This window comes from Eulemur rufifrons, chromosome 29 (genome assembly GCF_041146395.1).
Source record: "Eulemur rufifrons isolate Redbay chromosome 29, OSU_ERuf_1, whole genome shotgun sequence".
Classification (NCBI taxonomy): Eukaryota; Metazoa; Chordata; class Mammalia; order Primates; family Lemuridae; genus Eulemur; species Eulemur rufifrons.
The window spans coordinates 8,998,520-9,016,232 of record NC_091011.1 but is presented as its reverse complement, the minus strand read 5'-3'; the positions used below and the strand labels follow the sequence as shown (position 1 = coordinate 9,016,232).

Below are 17,713 nucleotides of genomic sequence, written 5' to 3'. Positions count from 1 at the left end.
ATATCAATAACCTCTGAGGCACTAGTTATGGATCTATAAATCAAACAGTAAGAGATCTGAAGGGAGAGACAGTAATACAGTAACAGTAGAGGACTTCAATACCCGGCTTCCAGCAATGCACAGATCACCCAGACAGAAAATAAGTAAGGAAACAGTGTACTTACACTACACTTCATGGACCTCACAGACATGTACAGAACATTCCACTCGGAGCAGCAGAAACACGTTCTTTTCAAGTACACACAGACATTCTCTAGGCTAGATCAGACGTTAGGCCACAAACAAGTCTTAACAAATGTAAGGAAATGGAAATCATATCAAGTATCTTTTCCAAACACAATGGTATGAAACTATAAATCAATAACTGGAAGAATCTTGGAAAATTGACAAGTATGTGGAAATTAAACAACATATTCCTGAACAACCATCGGGTTAAAGAAGAAATCAAAAGGGAAATGTGGACATATCTTAAGGACATATCTTAAGAAACACAACATACCAAACTCACGGGATGCAGCAATAGCAGTTCCAAGAGGAAAGTTTATAGCATTAAATGCCTGTGTCAAAAAAGAAGAAAGCTCTCAAATAAAAAACCTAATGCTCCACTTCAAAGAACTAGAAAAAGAAGAACTAAACCCAAAGTTAGCAGAAGGAAGGAAAAAACAAAGATCAAAGCAGAAATAAATGAAATAGAGACGAGAAAAGTCCCATTAGACAATAGAAAAAAAATCAACAAAACTAAGAGCTGGGTTTTTGAAAAGATCTTTAGATAGACTAAGATAAAAAGAAAGAAGACTCATATAAAATCAGAAATTAAAGAAAAATCATCATAAATGATGTCACAGAAATACAAAGATCACAAGAGACCACTATGAACATCATATACCAATAAACTGGATAACCTAGAAAAAGCAGATAAATTCCTAGACACATACAATCTACCAAGACTGAATCATAAAGAAAAGGAAAATCTGAACAGATGAATAACAAGAGAGGAGATTCGATCAGTAATAAAAACTCTCCCTTTAAGGAGAAGCCCAGGACCGGAGGGCCCCACTGGTGAATTCTACTGAACATTTATAGAAAGGCGAATACCAACCCTTCTCAAACTCTGCTACAGTGTGAATATTTGTCTTTTCCAAAACTAATGTTGAAATTTAAGCCTCAATGTGGCAGGTGGGGGCCTTTAAGAGGTCACCGGAGCCCTCACGAATGGATTAATCCTCTGTCACGGGAGTGGGACTGGTGGCTTGATAAGAGGAAGAGAGACCTGCGCCAGCATGCTCAGCTCCCTCGCCCTGTGATAACCTGCACCACCCTGGGACTCCGCACAGGGTCCCCACCAGCAGGGAGGCCCTCACCAGATGCTGCCCTTGACCTTGGACGTCTCAGCCTCCATAACTATAAGAAGTATTAAATAAATTCCCTTCCTTAGAAACTAACCTATTTCATATATTCTGTTTTAAGCAAGAGAAAACAGACTAAGACAAACTCTTTCAAAAAAATGAAAAGGAGAGAGTACTTCCAAACTCATTTTACAAGGCATTACCCTGATACGAAGTCTTTTCTTAGAAGAGCCAGATCGTAAGTACTTTAGGTTTTGCAGGCCACCAGGTCTTGCTGCAAATACTCAAACCCGCCACTGCAGTCGGGGTGGAAGCAGCTGAGGATGAACATAAACGAACGGGGAGGCTGGGTTCCCACCAAACTCTATGCACGGACACTGACATTTGAACTTCACAGGATTTTCATGTAAGTACAACTCTTGCCTCACAGGTTGTAGGAAAACAGGTGGTGGGCACAATTGGCCGAGGGCATTTGTATTTTAGGACAAGCAACTTTCATTTGGACTTGAATGGTTTGGATCTTCTCTTCAACAAAAATCCCCAAATCCCTGATTGTACAATTTGCTGTGGATATCCTTCACCACGGACTCAGAAGTAAAAGGTGTGGTGTGGACGAAATTTTCCAAAAGAACCAAGGCTATCTCTGCTCAATCAACAACCAGGGGATGGACGGGTGAGTAGGAGACAGGACACACCCACAGGAACACAACCCTTCACGTGAAATAGGTGACCCGGGACACGGCAGGACCGCCCCTCACCCTGCTCCTGCCCGAGCCGGGCCCAGCTATGCCAGTAATTCCCGGCATGAGCGGAAGGAAACGCCATTCCGCGGAGCACGCAGATTCCCGCCAACGTCAGCGGTTTCACCCCGCGGTGATGACGATGAACTTCTGTTAACATCCACATCAGCAATTTCAAACTAAAAGAGAGCTTATCTCTCTTGGCACGTTTTCTAAGTGTTTCAAAAATGGTTTACATGACACCAGAACAGTGCAAGTGATGTGCACATCGCTTCAGATAAGTGTCAACGTGTTCCCGAAGGATTCCACTAGCAAGATTTGTCAGAGAGCCCGGGGTGGCTTACAGAAAAGATGCAGTTTAGAAATCGCTATGCGGTAACTTCATCACTGGGACCCATGTATTTTAGATAATTTCTTTCAATTTCATTTAAAAATTGAGGTGAACCACTAAGATGAAATGGTCAGCTAAGGGTGCGTCCTCTGAGGACGCGGCTGGTGGAGGGCAGGTGTGGACACCCCCAGAACCTGCCCTTCTCACACATGCTGGATGCTGCTGCCGCCGGTCCTGGGCCCGCAGGTGAGCGATGCTGCTTTCATGGTTTGCTAAGTCACCGTGGGCAATGGTGACCCATCAGTATCAGGCTCGCTGTGTCAACGTCACCAGGCCAAGCCTGAAGAGCTTAGTTTGTTGTAATTGACAAGACTCATATTTGTTAAAAAGTCTCTCTCTTTCTCTCTTTCGGTTTGCACTAAAACACAAATTTGGGTGCAGGCTCCTTAGTTTAATACAATGGTTTAAAAAGGTCAGGTTAACACAGATAATTTGGTACAAGTACTAATGGGTACATGTGTCTATTTGGGGGAGTGTGTTCAAATTAGATACAAGAAAAGAGATGACACCAGAGAGAAGCAAATGACACCCAGATGCACCTGCTGGGTGATTTCTGCTCGTGGAGTGATCACCGAACGCCCGGAGCCTGGCAGCTGTAAACAACATTAGCAAGCTGTCCTTCCTCAGTCTATGGGCAGATCTCAGCGCCTTTGTAGGACAGTTATACTGAAAGTATGACATCAAAGGGAACTTTCCTTTAAACTGAAGTCCATAACACAATGGATTTTTGTGCAACTTATGAGTGCAAAGACTTGGGGGAAAAAAAGAAACTTCCACCTTGAAATGTCAACATTCCTAGATGTTTTGATGGCCCTAAGCCTGCAGTATTGAACAAACAAAGCAGTGGATGTCCCTTGATGGACAGACCACACCAGCTGGCAATGCCCCTTCTCAAAGGATTCCTCAAGTATCTGGGGTAAGAGCTATTCTCCTGTAACAAAGTGCCTCATGGAGGGAGGGGTCCTTTCAACACCAATCACATTTGAGGAATCAGGGTAGTATAGGCAGCTGCGAAACCTGAGCGTTAAAAGGAGAGACTGCAGGAGGTCAGAGGAAGAAACACGAAGGAGGCCGGTAGCAGCCGGGAGGAATGCCTGCCGACCACACCTGGGCCACCGGCCACCTGTGAAGACGCACAGGCCACGTCTCCCCCACGCAGGCTCCGCTTGGAAAGGACCAAGTGTTTACTGAAAGAGCATCACGACATCATCACGGGTCCATCAGCTAATTATTGGCCTAATCACAGCAGGTCTGATGCCACCCGTCGGAAAAGTGCCTTTCTCTTTTGAAAAAGAGCTTTACATGAGAAACAAAAACAAATAGAAACAAAAGGATTTGCTCTCAGTACCATACACCATCAGTTTCAAAATGTACAACTACACATTCAGGGACCTCAATCCTATAAATCCTAAGGCCAAACTTGGGGAGGTTTGGTAACTTTTTGTTTGCTTGTCTGTTTTTAAGGACAAGTAGGAAAACCTACTTGAACCCACTGGGAGCACATCGTGGAGACAAAGCTTGTTAGCTCACCACAGGACCAGAACTGGTCTCCAGCTCATTTCCCCCAACGGCTGAAGCCCAGCCGGACCCCCAGACCCCTGAGCGCCGGGAGGCAGAGACACTCACCCTGCAGTGGATGACAACGACGTGCTGGGGGTCGCTGTTCAGCCAGGACTCCTGTGCCTTGCATATGGTGCACATCTTATCCAGGGGCGGTGCGTGCAGCTCCGGCCAGCCCACGTCCATGATCTGCAATGAGACAGGGGAGCTTCCTTAGTTTCCATTTCCTAGCGCCCTCTGGGCCATCTCACGACTTCTTTCATCACCAACATACTTCATTTAGCAGTAAAGTACGATGTTGCATTATGGCCAACCTCCTTCACTGGAAAAAAAATAGTTACAGCTGTACACATGTGACACCTCTCCTTCCAAGGGCTCAGTTGTTCCACTGCAGCTGGGGTGACAATGCCACAGAGGCCTCTGGAGAGTTGCTGATGGTACAGGGCTGCGTGTGGAGGGTCTGAACCCCAGAGAGATCTGAAACAGGAGTCCTTGCCCCAAGCTGCTGCCAAAATCCCTATACTCAGGCTAAAAATCAAAGCTTCGGAAATGCAGCTAGCCACTCCCCACACGCTGTACAGACACAACACTTCAGAGGCAAAGGGCAATAAACTCCTTAAAAGACAGGAATGTGCCCATGAAGAAGGAAACACCTTCAAACCTCGATTCAGTTTGGTGTATGAACAAAAAAAATCACCGTCATGTGATCAGGACACAGTGGCTCTGTGCACGAGAACAGCACCTCTGAGCATCCTGACACCAACCCCAGGCCACGTGGTGATGTTGCTTTTCCTTTTACTTCCTTTTGGTAAGTGGAGACAGGACGCAGAGCTATTGCTACTACTTGCTATTATAGTAGCAGACATAGTGGAAAGTAGTTGGAAATTTCAGAAAACTGCCCGGAAGTAGGAAAAGTCACTACCCTCTCACAAAGCAGAGAAAACCACTGTGACATTTTGATGAGTCCCTCGGTCTTTTTCTCTACGTACATTTAGCATAATCGAGATGCTATTATACATAAATTCTATATTCTACTTTTGTTAACTCATACTAAATAGGCAGCTTATCATCTTTTTTTTTACTCTAATGGCTGCAAAATATTCCAACATATAGAATATATACATCTATATACCATAACTTATGCTTACACAGTCTTAAAAATTGTCTCCCAAATTTTGCTATTGAAAATAATCGTGGAAGGAATGGAGGATGTTGGCTACAAAGAGGTGGCACGACAGAGATCCCTTTGGTGATGGAACATTCTGTGTCTTGGTTGTGGTGGTTACACAGGTCTACACACAAGATGAGGTGGCAGAGAAACACACACACAGCAGTGTATGCAAAACTAGTGAAGTGTGAATAAGGTCTACTGACTGTACCAATGTCAATTTCCCAGTGTAGATATTTTACTATCACTTTTGCAAAATGCTAACCTTGGGGGAGGCTGGGTGAGGAACACATGAAATCTCTCTTTATTATTTTTGCAGCTTCCTATGAATTTATAATTATTTCAAACTAAAAAAAGTTTTAATTTAAGAAAATAACCAACGGATAGGAATAATTTCTAATACCATTTACAAAGACTAGTAACAAACTCTTTTTGCACAAGCAGAGTATTGTTTACATTTAACAAAACTCAGAATATAAAGGGATGAAGTCCATACCTTTGGGTTAAGCTTTGTAAGGTCATATCTCTTTTCCGAAAGGTTTAATACCTACAAAGGAGGGGGAAATACAGCTTTTAGATGAACCATCCAACCCCAGAGATGAAAGGAGAAAATACAATCCATTTCTATATACTATTTACCTTCAATGTATTGATGATAATAAAACACTGAAATGTGGAGATGGATACGTGCATTATCACAGAACAAAAAACAAAATCAGTAAGATAAAGATGGCGGACGAGGTGGCTCATGCCTATAATCCTAGCACTCTGGGAGGCCGAGGTGGGTGGATCCTTCGAGCTCAGGAGTTCGAGACCAGCCTGAGCAAGAGTGAGACCCCCTGTCTCTACTAAAAATAGAAAGAAATTAGCTGGACAACTAAAAATATATAGAAAAAATTAGCTGGGCATGGTGGCACATGCCTGTAGTCCCAGCTACTCAGGAGGCTGAGGCAGGAGGATCGCTTGAGCCCAGGAGTTTGAGCTTGCTGTGAGCTAGGCTGATGCCACGGCACTCTAGCCTGGGCAACAGAGTGAGACTCTGTCCCAAAAAATAATAATAATAATAATTAATACAAAAAAAGATAAAGATGGTATACTGCATCCTTATGCACAAACTCTACATAAATTCTATATATTAACTAGCATTAAAATAGGCATGTTACCGTGTTATTTTTTACTCTAATGTCTTATTCTTATATTCCAGCATACAGAATATATACATGTGTATATGTGCATGTGTATACACACACACACACACAGACACACACACGCACACCCCATAACTTTCCTAGCTTGCTCCCGGAACACAGAGACTTCTCAGGAGAGGAGGCACACGCTGCAAAGGACAGTCCCTCTACGGTGCTGCAGGACAGGCCTGGACAGGACCGAGTTCAGGACCCGCCGAGAGCCACGTCCCAACTTCACTGAACAATCAGAGCTGGTTTTTGCTTGCTAAATCCTCAAGTAAAGCAAAATGAAAAAAATAATGTTTCAGCAGAAAGGGGCCTTAAAAATGAACTAAACATCCCTCACATTTCAGAGACAGGATGTGAGGAAAGAGGAGAGCAGGGGCTTGTCCGGTCACCCAGCAAGGCCTGCTTGTAACAGGAGGGTGCTCCTGCCCTGGCGCAGGGTCCACAGGTCATTTTTCTTTTTTGGAGGTTTTTGAGACAGAGTCTCACTCTGTTGCCCCAGCGAGAGTGCCGTGGTGTCAGCTTAGCTCACAGCAACCTCAAACTCCTGGGCTTAGGCAATCCTCCTGCCTCAGCCTCCCGAGTAGCTGGGACTACAGGCACACACCAATACGCCCAGCTGATTTTTCTATTTTTAGTAGAGATGGGGTCTCGCTCTTCCTCAGGCTGGTCTTCAACTTCTGACCTCAAGTGATCCTCCCATCTCGGCCTCCCAGAGTGCTAGGATTACAGGTGTGAGCCACTGTGTCTGGCCCACAGTTCATTCTTAACCCGGGCACCAGCTGTCTCCTGTGCCTACTTGATGCTGGCCCCATCCCAGCCCTGTTAGAATTGTCAGGGACACAGTGGCCCTTCCTCCGAGGGCTCAGGACACTACAGCAAGATAAGACACATCGCCCTGACATCCTCCATAAATGGCTCATCATTTTATTTTCATACCTAATTGCTGGATGAATACAGAGAAACAGAGATGAGCCTTCCCTGCGGTCCTCAACTGAGGGTCTATACAAGACACGCACATGGGTCTTTCTTCAGGTTTTTCAAAAAGGTCCTTGTCCCAAAACAAGCAGTGGACCCTTGACCTAGCCATTTGGCAGGGCGCACTCTGGCCCTCACAAGGCCCCACACAGTGTCAGGGTAAGAGCTGTCCCCAGACCCAGCCCAGTGTTGTCCGGGCCCTCTGCATGGTCTCTTTGGGGAGGGTGGGCCAGGGGACAAGGGAAAGGTGGCCAGAGGGGGGTTGGGGACGTGCTGACAGTGCACATGGCTCCCAAAGGAGGGCCATGGTCCTATGGAGCAGACCTCCTCTGCGACAGACGAGGAAGCCCTGGGGGCGAGGGGGGCCCGGATGAGAGGTGTGACCACCAGACAGGGCCTGCACACCTCTTCCCTGTCCACGTCCAGGTCACAGCCAGGACGGGCTTCTGGGGGAGAAGGAGGCCTCGGCCAGGGCTGCTCTGGAGTCAGACGGGGGCCGCATCCCACTCTGCCACCTGGGTCCACCTCTCGCAGCCCAAGTCTGGTCGCGGGGACAGATCCCCAAGGGAGACAACAGCAGCCTTGCTGGCTTCAGGGACAGATCAGCCTTGCTGTAGGTGAGGAGGCAGTAGAGAGAAGGTGCTAGGGAGCTGTAATTCGACCCCAGTAGTGACCAGAACAGCAGAGGAGGACGGGGAGGGCTAGCAACCCTGGGAAGCAAAAACGAGGGGCCCCAACAGAGGGTGAGAATTAGTGAGAGGCTGTTCTGTATTTTTCCTCCACTGGGGGCTCCGCCACCAACTACACATGTGTGTTTTGAAAACTGAGCTGCCTACTGGTCTCCAGGGCAGCCCCTGGTTTCTTGGACATCCACTTAATTTGTCTTCCTAATTTCCTGTTCAGGAAGAAAGTCAGTTTGCTTTTTGATACCAGGGATGCCACATGAGACCTGCAGGAGTGGCTGGCGGGGCCGTGTCCTGAGCCACTATGGAGCCAGCGTTACTGACGAGTGACGCCCCCTCAGGGCAGGATGAGGCAGTGGCCGGCTGTCTCGTGTCCCTGAAAGCTACCTATGGTGAGGCATGACACTGCTCCTGCGGCAGGTGGCAGAGAGCAGCGAAGGACTAACGCCCTCCACACATGGCTGTGTGAGTCCAGGCTCCGGAGCTGCTTCCTCACACAGCACCCACTGCAGAGGCTCCTGGGCCACCCCAGGTGCTGAGAACCAGCCCCACCGCTCACCAGGTAGTTGTCCCCATGCTTGGACTTGAGCATGCGTGTGACTTCCTGCAGGTTGCGCAGGTAGGACTCCTCCGAGCAGCCTGCGGGGAAGGACACGGCGATGATGCGCTCCGTGATGTAGGTGAGGTCGAGCTCGTGGCCCTCCTCCATGGCGGGGCTCGGGACGGCGGGCCTGCGAGAGATGGGGGGAGCGCTGCTCAGCCAATGGGCTAAAGAGCAGGAAGGGAGAGGACATTCCTCTTCTCAGGTTGTCACATCAGCACCTGAAGTGGCAGGCTACAGGAATCTACGGCTACATTCTCTACACTGTTTTCCAATCACAGGAGGGCACGAGTCTCAATTTCCTTGCAGGGCATGACTGGGTACTGCAAGCTTCTAGCGGGGAACACGTAGAGAAAAGCAGCTCAGAGAAGTGATGCAGGGGCTGGGACAGAAAGGCATGAGGGCGCAGGGTGTCGGTGGGAGGGTTCCTGGCGGTTCCACCAGAGCAGGAGCAGCTCTGAGACTGGACTCCTTGAGGGGAGCCTCAACCCGCCCCGAGGTGTCAGGGCCAGCACGAGGCAGCTGGGAGGAAGCACATTTTGTGCAGGGAGGATGGTGTGGGCAGAGGCCATGGCTGCCAGACACCAGCAAGCAGCCCCTTGGGCAGGGACGGCCAAGGACAGGAATGCTGAGCGGCCGGTTGGGTCACGGAGGACCCACAGGCCCAGGGAGCAAGGCAGGAGCTCACCCTGGAGAGCGGATGAGCTGGGGAATTTCAGCCACTGCGTAACCAAAGCGGCACTTCATTCACTGCAGTGGAGCTGGGCTGGCTTCTATCAGAAGGCCTAGCGCTCTGGGGGGCTCTGCGGGACCCCGCCTGCTTAGCCCCACGCACGGGGGATGGAGGTGGGGCGGGCTGCCTGACCAGGCACCCAGGAGTGAGACAAAGACACATGGAGGGGGGGAAGGCAGAATTGGCCGGGCCACAGCCAGCAGGCTGGAGGTGAGGACCTGGCAGGGCCTGGCTGTGTGGGAGCCAGGTGCCCAGGGACTCGAGACAAGGGCCATCACACCTGCGGCTTCCCTGCAGTGACACCACGAGGGGAAGCCAGAGGAGGGACACAGCAGGTTCACAGGATGCAGCTTCCAGTGCTCGTCCAGTACTGCCACCAGCGCTGGGGCTTTATTTTCACTACTACTATGAGTCTCTCTCTCTCTCTCTTAATTTTGTAAATATTCAAAACCATAAAAAGTGGTTTTGCAAACCCCCACGTACACATCGCCCCACGTCGAGATGACCGCCACGTGGCCCACCCTCGCCCGTCAACACCCCAGAGCTCCCCCGCGCGGCTGCTCTAAAGGGACCCCAGACATATCATCTGATTTACAATCCTGCAGTGCTGATTCCTAAGAGATAAGGACACTCCTTAATTAAAATATGTATAATGCCCTTATCACACCTCACAAAGAAATAATAACATCAAATATCCGATATCATAAATTTATTTTTTACAGTTGATTTGTTCAAATCGGGATCCAAACAATTCCCAGAGGCTTTTTTTTTTTTTCTCTCTCTCTCTCTACCTTATTCATCAGGCATGGATGCAAAGGGGTTTTGATTATTTTTAAAAATCTGAGTTTTTGAACACTGGTTTTAGAAAAGTAACATGCCTCCTTCGCCATGGCAATGCACACAGACGGACTGTCCGACAGACCGGACAGACCGGCGTGCGGGGCGCTGGCGGGGGTGGTCCCTGCAGGCACCTGCTCATGGGCGCTGCCACCGGCGCTCTGCTCAGCCCGGAGCCCGCCCCCAAAAGCTGCCCTGGCACAGCCGGCCTCGGCAATGGAATTAGTTACTGAAAGACAATCCCACGTGTTTGTACAATTGGGCTTCTGATGCCTAAGATTACATATAGAAAATGGATATAAACCTGATATGTCTCACCTTTGATTACTAATATTTAAAATCAAAAAAGAAATTAAAAATAAAACAACACCATGTCCAAGTGCTCTCCGTGGGGATCTGACCCGCAGCCAGAGACACAGGCATGTGCGACCCACACAGACACTCACCTGGACGGTTTGTCACAGCAGAGGGAAGCAGACGGCGTGGAGCTCCTCGGGGCCTGTAAATAACAAAACAGGGTCATTCTGAAGTGTCCTTCCCTGCCAATCTACGTGGCACATTCACCACCGAGAGGGAACAGTGACAGCTGTCCCAGTTTAATCATAAATGGTAAGTCAAACATTGTCACTGCTGGCTCAGAAGTGACACATCCATCATGTGTTTCAGGTCACCAAATGACACAATTCCATGCGCCAGCAGCAAGACGGGCTTCCACAAGGGGACATCGGAACCACCCTCCCGTCAGGGCGAGGCTGGCAGATGCTCTCGAACTCAGAAGACACTCAGTCCACAGTAGCTGCTGTGACTGTCATTGCTGTTGTTACTTCCTTGAAAGAATCAATTAATGAACGACTTTCAGGAATTCTCAACTATATCTACTCTTTTTCTAGGAGCCTATTCAGCAGGGAGACGAGCCTCAGGTTGTGATTACTTTACAGTTTACACGCCCCTGTGTGGTGCGGGCACGGGCCGTTCATGCACCTTATGACAGGCTTATGTCATACACTGAGGTCACACAGATAAGCTATCTTGGGAGACACGTCCAGCAACTTTACGAGTCAGAATCATCTCCAGCATTTCGGAAGTGAGGAAAGTGGGGTGCAGAGAGGTGAGAGGTCTCCCAAGAGATGGCAGAGGTAGGAGGAGAAACCCAGACATCCCCCTACAAGGAATGCTCTTCCTACCCCAAGTCAGGTGACACCAGGTGACAAAGCGGGCAGGAGGCCCAGAGCTGGGGGCTGGGGCAGAGCCTCCCACAGTCCTGCTCCCCGTCAATGTTGGCCCACAGGCACCCTTCTCAGACGTATCGACACCCCTGACTTATACCTGGGGTCCTACTCAGGCAGATGTTGCTCACCTGGGCTCCCTCAGCATAAAATGACAGAAAATAAATTCTACGGATACTTCAGAGATCACCAAGACAGACTGTTTTCCTTAAATCACAGCAACACAGAGCCCAGTGACAATTCCAAAACCACAGAGATACTCCTCTCGGCCTCAAAACAGGGGCAGGAATTAGAGTGCATGCCCTAGAGTTACATGGCCAGGTGCTGGAGAGCGTGGTCCGGGGCTGGACCCTGGGGCCACTGGCCCTGCAGACCTGGCCCAGTGAAGTCCCACGGTCTGTACAGCCCCCATTTCCCCACCCCTGACTTCTGGGCCACCCCTCCCCGCTCACCGCCCCCCCCTCCCCGGGCCTGAGAAGCCACAGGATGCTCCACACTTGCGCCACTGATCCTCCTGAACCTGCCCCCAAGCCTGCCACAGCTCAGACTGGAACTCCAAGAAACGAGATTATTCCTTTGCCTATCAGAACTGCAAAACTAAAAATTTCAAAAAGATTTTTTAAAAGTGTTGGTGATGTGCAAACTGATTCAACACCTCAGAGGACAACTTGTCAGTGTGCATAAAAGAATTCCATATACAATAACCCCAGGGCCAAACTGGATGCACTGAAACGAACTCCCCAAGGCAGCAAGAAAATGACACACTGAAAACCTGTTTAGGTTAATTCACACGATCTGTCCTTGAAAGACTAAACTTAAAGCAGCACAGATACAATCCTAATGGAGCGAACCCCATCACAGAGCAACTCTTAGCTTAACAAAGAGTTCCACTTACTTCCCACAGTATTCAGTACTCCCACATTCAGGCAGCCTCTGAAGGGAAAACGGCAAGGGGTCTGACCTGCCAGGCCCCGGGTCTTACAGGAACCCCGTGATCTGACCGTGTGTTTACATCTTGTCCAGACCGCACACCCAGACTGCAGATGCCACACAGCAATGCCATGTGGGAACTCACGGGCCCGATTCCTGCACGTATTCTGTAGTTTCAGAACCGAAGTCACGCTTTTCATTTACCATGAAGCATACTGTCATATAACGACGTATACACAAGCATTACGATAACGCATTGGCAAAGACATTTAATCCTCATATTTGTACCAACATGAGAGAGTGCGGTGTCACCCTCCCTCAGGCAGGGCCCTGGAGGCAGGGGGTCCAGAGTGAAGGTCTCAAGATGCAAGAGGACACTGCTGTCCCCGAGGGAGCCCAGGGCCCACTTCCTCAGTCACAGACAGATGCACAAACTCTACTCTCTGAATCGAATTCAGCATTACACACCTTGATTTAATAACTCTACACTCAAAACCTGAAATCATGCTAATTGCATCCATTGCCAAAAGTTTTTTTAAAATAGAGACTTATACAACTACATGATTTTCAAGGTCAGGGCCAACAGGAGGAAACTATAAACTGTGTCATCAACACATGGAGGCCCTAGCCTCTGAGACGGTAAAAGTCAGAAAGAGCATTGAATTGCACAAGTTGCTTATGTGAAGTGTTCAGAAATACAGGCTTCATGGACGGTACCCCAAGACTGGCCACAGGAACTCCTTCCTTCACCTCTGCAGCCACAAGTGGGGGCAGGAAGGAGGAACTCAGCCTGGCCCCCTCATGTAGCCAACTTTCTGTGTGAGTCCACACCCACGTAAAACTGAGGGGAGACCCAGAGCATCTTGGGGCCGTCCTTCAAGGTCACAGAGAGCCCCGAGCCCACTGCACCCCCAGCCCCAGACCACCACACAACTCTTGCCCAGACGGCAAACACAGGCCTGGCCACCCCCAAAGCCCATGTGGTGCCGGGCAGCTCCCACGGCACGTCCCGGGGCGCATCTCACGGAGCCTGGCAGAAACCCTAGCGGCAGCCCTCACCATCCCTGTCTGGCAGGCTAGGAAAGGAGGACTGGGTAAGACAGATGTGTCTAGGATCCCACAGTTAGGCTGCCATAGCACCTTCTGACACCAAAACTCTGGACTCTCCAGCCTCCCGGCTTTCAGGTGGCCAATAACCTATCCCTCTGGTCAGCCTCTGAATCAGATGATCTTTGATGACATCAAGGGACCATCGCTTGGAGGAGCTAGTCTAGCCCTGTGCCAAAGAGATCAACGCCGCCTAATCCATCACTCCCAAGCCTGCTTCCGAGATCTGCTGTGCACCAAAATCCCCCCGAATCATTCAGGGGTTAAAGCTGGAACAAGGTGGAGGATGTACCTGAGACAGGCCCCCGATACACTGGGACAGAACCCAACGCTCAGCTGCTCTGACATGAACTAAGACAAGAGCCAAACCCCACACTGAGCTGAAAGGGCAGCGGACAGTTTCTGGAACACCACGCTTGTCAAGAGGTGACTCAGGGACATGATGTCGCTGTGAGTCTTTATGTGAAAGTAAAGACTATACCTACACTTGAGAGCACGATCTAAACCCCTCCTTGTACGCCACAATGCATTTCACAGCTTAAGGGCGACCGAGAAACTAACCTGCTGAAAGTTGATTAAAGAAGGGCCCTGGCTCCTGAGACACCCTGAATCCTACTCTCCTGCAGTGAGTCTAGAAAAACCTCTCTCTTCTTGTGGACGCCAGTGCTGCAGATTTGTGTTGCGAACTCACTGTGTCTCGGTGTTTGCGAAAGGACTGCCCACTCGCGTCTCGGGGAGCCTGCTCGTGCTGTGCTGCTCTGTGCCCATCACCGGGGCGATGAAACCCAAGTCCTTGCTGAGCAGAGTTCCCGCGAGACACGAGCACACGGTGCTTCCTTTGTTCTCTTCCCTTTTCCAGGGTGAAAATCCAGGCAGCAACGTGTCCCGCCCAGCCTCTGCCGAGCCCACACCTCCCTCACCTGTGTCCCTGTTGGCATGCACTTATCACAGCCTTCGACTCCCACACGCACTAAGAGAAAAGAAGGGAAAAGGGACGAGCCACCGGCAGAATGTGTGGTTAAGGTTAAACAGCAAAAGGAAAACGGCAGAGACCGCCCCGTCCGGGCCGTGCTGTTCCACGGAGGCGTTTCCCCCTGCAGGGCCTGGGAGCTCATCCTGGCCCGTGACAAAGTGGCCCGGCAGGCTCCAATGAGGTCACTAACTTCCCTGGTCGTCCCTTCCGGTAAAATGACAGCTGTGGACCCAGCGCCTGGAGGCCATCCTAGCCCCGGACTCCATGAGTCCATGAGTGACAAGTGAAGAGTGTCCCTCAGATAAAGGACTAGATGAACTGCCCAGAGGGGCTCTCTGGCTCAGCATACTTTTTGAAATTATTAATATTGATTTATTTTGCTAAAGAGGTTCTTTGTTATTATTTGAAACAAATGTAGCAATAGCAATTTGCAGCTGTGGGATAGAAGCCCACGTGGACATCTCTCTAGAGGGGACAATGACCACTTGTCAACCACGAGATTTCGTGGGTCGACACACAGTTCATGACATTAAACCAGACACTTGGTAGTATGTTACACACAGGGTGGGGGCACACAGACTGGACAGCAGGAACGTGAGGACACCTTTCCTTGGGAGAAACTAGACTAAACTTACGGCAAAGCACATGGGCTCCGTGTCGGACTGTCCGGGCCCAAATTCAGGCTCTACCTTGTACCTGCAGCCTTGGGAAGACCCTCTACCCGCCTCAGCCTCATCTCCCGCCTCTTTCCAGGACAGTGCTCACGTCCCTGCCTCACCCCGGGTTAGCACTCCAGGGAACACCTGCCGCGCACAGTGCCCCGCGGTGCCCTCCTACAGCACCACCCCCGCACATCCTCCTCCTAGCGTGCCGCTTGCCAAGAGCAGCAGGGTAGCTCTAGAACATTTGGTGATACCAGCGCAAATATCTCCAGAGGAACAATGTTTTCCATTGGCAACTAGAGCTCCTTTCTCGGAAGGGCCGACCCAGTCAGCACGATGGCCTGGGGTTCAGACAGTCTCTCTGCACACCTGGGAGCAGGCCTGGGGGACAGCCAAGCACAACAGGTGATGCAGGGAAGGGTGGGGGGGCCCGGGGACTCTGGGGAGTGAAAAGGTCACTGGAAACTCCCCGGGGGCGACTGCCAAAGAGCATTTCCAAAGCAGCATTCACCGGAGCTGCACCCTTGGCTGTGACCTCAACAGCCATCAGCTGCCACCCGGCAGGAACACGCAGGGGCACACACTCCCCAAAAGCATCCGTGAGGGTCGATGGCACTCACCCATGGGGGGCACATGGCGGGCACCTGGGCCGTGGGGTGGAGGGCGGGGGCACCATCCCCTCTGCAACAAAACTTCCCAGGGAGTTCACGCAGCCCCAGGAAGACTTTCTGGTACCCCGGGGTGGGGTGGGCTCCCAGCTCCTTCCTGCACCTCTCTGTAGGTGAGGATCTGACAGGCAGGTGAGCTTTGGGGCCAGCTTGTCATCAAGGACAGCCCAACTCTAGTGGGAATTTCGTTTTGTTTTTACCTATGTCCTTTTTGACTGATTATTTTGACAAATCAAAAGCTTCCATCAGGTAGACCTGGGTATGGTCACGAGTCCCACCACCCGCCAGTTGTAGACTCTTGGGCCAGGGCATCCATGGGCCCACCTGTCGAATGGGACAATGATGTCCCCCTTGTGAGGCTGTTCACGGAATACAGATAAAAACGTCCGGTGCCTGCCTGATGCTAACGACAAGGCAGCCTTGCTCACTGTAGATTTTCACCTCGCCTTGGGCTGGCTGTTATTATGGGCACGTCCACGTTGAACCGCACAGCAGCGCCCTTCCCTGGGGAAGTCACTGTTTGGGGTTTGGCAACTGCGAGGGAGGAATGAAGGGATGCGAGTCTCCACTGCACAGCTAAAACACCGCGAGCTCGGACAGGTAAGTGCCGGCCAGGCAGGAGAAGCTCAAAGCCAGTGACACTGGGGCTGGGGGAATCCCAACGGCCACCTGCCCCGAGCCCCAGCAGGAAGCATGAAACACTCTAATCACACGGCGTGACGGGCCCAAAGTCACACGGCATGGCCCAGCAGCTGGGGTTGGAGCCACGCCAGGATGACTCCAAAACCTTTGCTCGTCAAACGTCCTACACTGCCTTGAATCCTGACCCAAACCTGTGCTTCGTCAGCAGGATGCCAACTATTATTAGTGGACACGGTGTTCCAGTGCTTTTTAAGGCATGAGGGTGTAGTCAATACGGTGCTTGAGACAAACACCCTGAAAATCTTACTGCAAGAAGCAAAAAGTACTGTGGGCTACCTACTACCTTCATTTCACAGAAAAGACACCTGTGTGACCAGAGTGCTGTCATCACACCTAAGTTACCAGCGTTCAGGCCAAGAAGGAGAACAGTCTGTCTCAGCTGAGGTTCTGGGTTCCCAACAGCCATCTAGCGCAGCATCCCATGTGCTTCCCATACCCTCCTGTGAAAAGCGATGCTTCAAAGAAAATCTAACATGAGAATGATACAGGAGCAAGTCCTGGTGGCCCTGAGTGCCCAGGCAGGGCCGGGAGGACCACCTGCTGAAGATACTCAGAGCATGCCCCGGACACACCACAGGTGGGCAGTGGGGCCAGACCCAACCACCCACGCCATTCAACCACACCCACCCTCCAGGGGCCTCCTGGAGTCCCATCCAACCCTGAAGGCCGTGAGTGCGGGGCCATCTGGGGACGGCCTGCGGACACAGGGCCAGGATCAGCTGCCTCCAGTCCCCCAGTGACCCAGACCACAGCAGCTTCCCTCCAGAAACCACATACCACACAGACCCCCGGCCCTTAGAGAGCAGGGCCACCTGGCATAGCAGACACGGTGGTAGAACAAGTGATGAGGCGCCTGCGACCTGGAGCCATAAGCCCGGGTTTGCATCCGTGTCCCACCACTCACGAGCTGTGTGACCATCGGCACGCACCTCACCCTCTGTGCCTCAGCCTCCTCATCCATAAAATGGGCAAATAATTACAGCAACCTTCTCCATATGTTGATTGTGGAAATAAAAGCAGTGCAGGCCTGGCACAGGGCAAATGCATCCCCGGCATCTACGGCATATTCTCTGGGAATCTATCAGATATCGTCACAGGAAAGAGAAGGCAGGAGGAAGTGTCCTAAAGCAGTCAGTAGGCTGTGGAGGAGCGGGGGTGGGGCTGGGAGCTTCATCCTGCAGATGCAACAGCACGTGTCACACACGCTCTGTGGGC

General features: G+C 50.7%; 1 protein-coding gene across 5 annotated transcripts in view; it reads right to left on the bottom strand.

Moving 5' to 3' along the window:
- The window catches only part of TNS3 (tensin 3), a 262,359-nt gene that overhangs the window by 126,336 nt on the left and 118,310 nt on the right, over positions 1-17,713 (bottom strand). For all 5 annotated transcript variants that reach the window (XM_069461530.1, XM_069461526.1, XM_069461529.1 and 2 more), the window contains 4 exons: positions 10,677-10,729; positions 8,619-8,790; positions 5,702-5,752; positions 4,104-4,226 (listed from right to left, as the gene is read on the bottom strand). In XM_069461530.1, coding sequence (XP_069317631.1) covers positions 4,104-4,226; positions 5,702-5,752; positions 8,619-8,768 — 324 coding nt within the window. In that variant the 5' untranslated portion in view covers positions 8,769-8,790; positions 10,677-10,729. The remainder of the gene's footprint in view (positions 1-4,103; positions 4,227-5,701; positions 5,753-8,618; positions 8,791-10,676; positions 10,730-17,713) is intronic.